The 959-nt window shown below is 61.4% G+C and overlaps 1 protein-coding gene across 1 annotated transcript in view; it reads right to left on the bottom strand.

Annotated features, from left to right (window-relative positions):
• Window positions 1-282, bottom strand: part of OTUB1 (OTU deubiquitinase, ubiquitin aldehyde binding 1) — an 8,844-nt gene extending 8,562 nt beyond the window's left edge. Inside the window, exon 1 of the mRNA XM_006149813.3 lies at window positions 192-282. Within this exon, the coding sequence (XP_006149875.1) occupies window positions 192-249 (58 nt within the window). The 5' untranslated portion in view covers window positions 250-282. The remainder of the gene's footprint in view (window positions 1-191) is intronic.
• Between the last annotated feature and the right edge of the window lie 677 nt (window positions 283-959).

Below are 959 nucleotides of genomic sequence, written 5' to 3'. Positions count from 1 at the left end.
CCGCGCCGCCCGCCGGGCGGGGGGCCGCGGCAGCGGCTCCTTCCATTAACAGGGGGAGGGGAGGTAGCGAAGGCGGAGGAAGGGGCCGTCCGCGCGCTTCGTACCCCGCTGCTTCTCAGACCTCGTCGAGAACAGCCGACCCGGCATCACTCCCCTAGCCCGGCCAGGACATCCCTCCTCCTCGCCTGTACCTTCGGAGTCGCTGCCCAGCGGCTCCTGCTTCTGCTGCTGAGGTTCCTCCGCCGCCATCTTTAAACAGCGCCGCACTGCCTACCGCTTCCGGGTTACTAGTGGCACGCCTCCCGGAAGTGAGCCCCTCCTCTTGGCCCCTCCCCAGCAACGCTCATAGCAACGGGATCGCCCTCCGGCGTTGTCAACTGAAGGGCTCGCAGTTGCGTGGCAGTCGGAGGTTGCAGGCCCCAGGCCTTGGGAAAAGGGGACGGCCTCTGGCCCGCCCCGCCGCCCCGCACACTCGTTTGGCTCCATCTTCCCAAGGTTCTCAGTGGTGATAAGTGTCTCCTGGAGCCAACTCAGTTTCTGTCCCAGTTTGAAATGCGGATTGTGTTATTGAGATAAGTAGGAAAATGACATTAAAACCTCTGAAGGCAGCTCGACGCGCTCCAGCGCTCATCGCAGTTGCAGTGAGGAGCATCTGGCGGGAGACAGGAAGTCATGCCAACATCATGCCGTCCCTCGCAGCCCCATCACCGCTCCTCTCTACTGAGCCTCGTGTCGCCACCGGCTTTGGCGACGTGCTGGCAGGGAGAACATGTCCCTGGGTGTCAAGGCAAGACCTAACTTTGGGCTCCGTGTCCTGGTTATGGGAACAGGGTCTTTTTATAAAGCAAAGGCAGGTGGCATGGTGGTTAAGGGCGCTGGACTCCCACATGGTCCACCGCGGTTCAAGTCTGAGACCTGGTGGCTTGCTTTCTCACTCTCTCTCTCTGGCCGAATTAAAA

This window comes from Tupaia chinensis, unplaced genomic scaffold (genome assembly GCF_000334495.1).
Source record: "Tupaia chinensis unplaced genomic scaffold, TupChi_1.0 Scaffold000273_1, whole genome shotgun sequence".
Lineage (NCBI taxonomy): Eukaryota > Metazoa > Chordata > Mammalia > Scandentia > Tupaiidae > Tupaia > Tupaia belangeri.
This window is presented reverse-complemented; position numbering and strand designations above follow the sequence as displayed.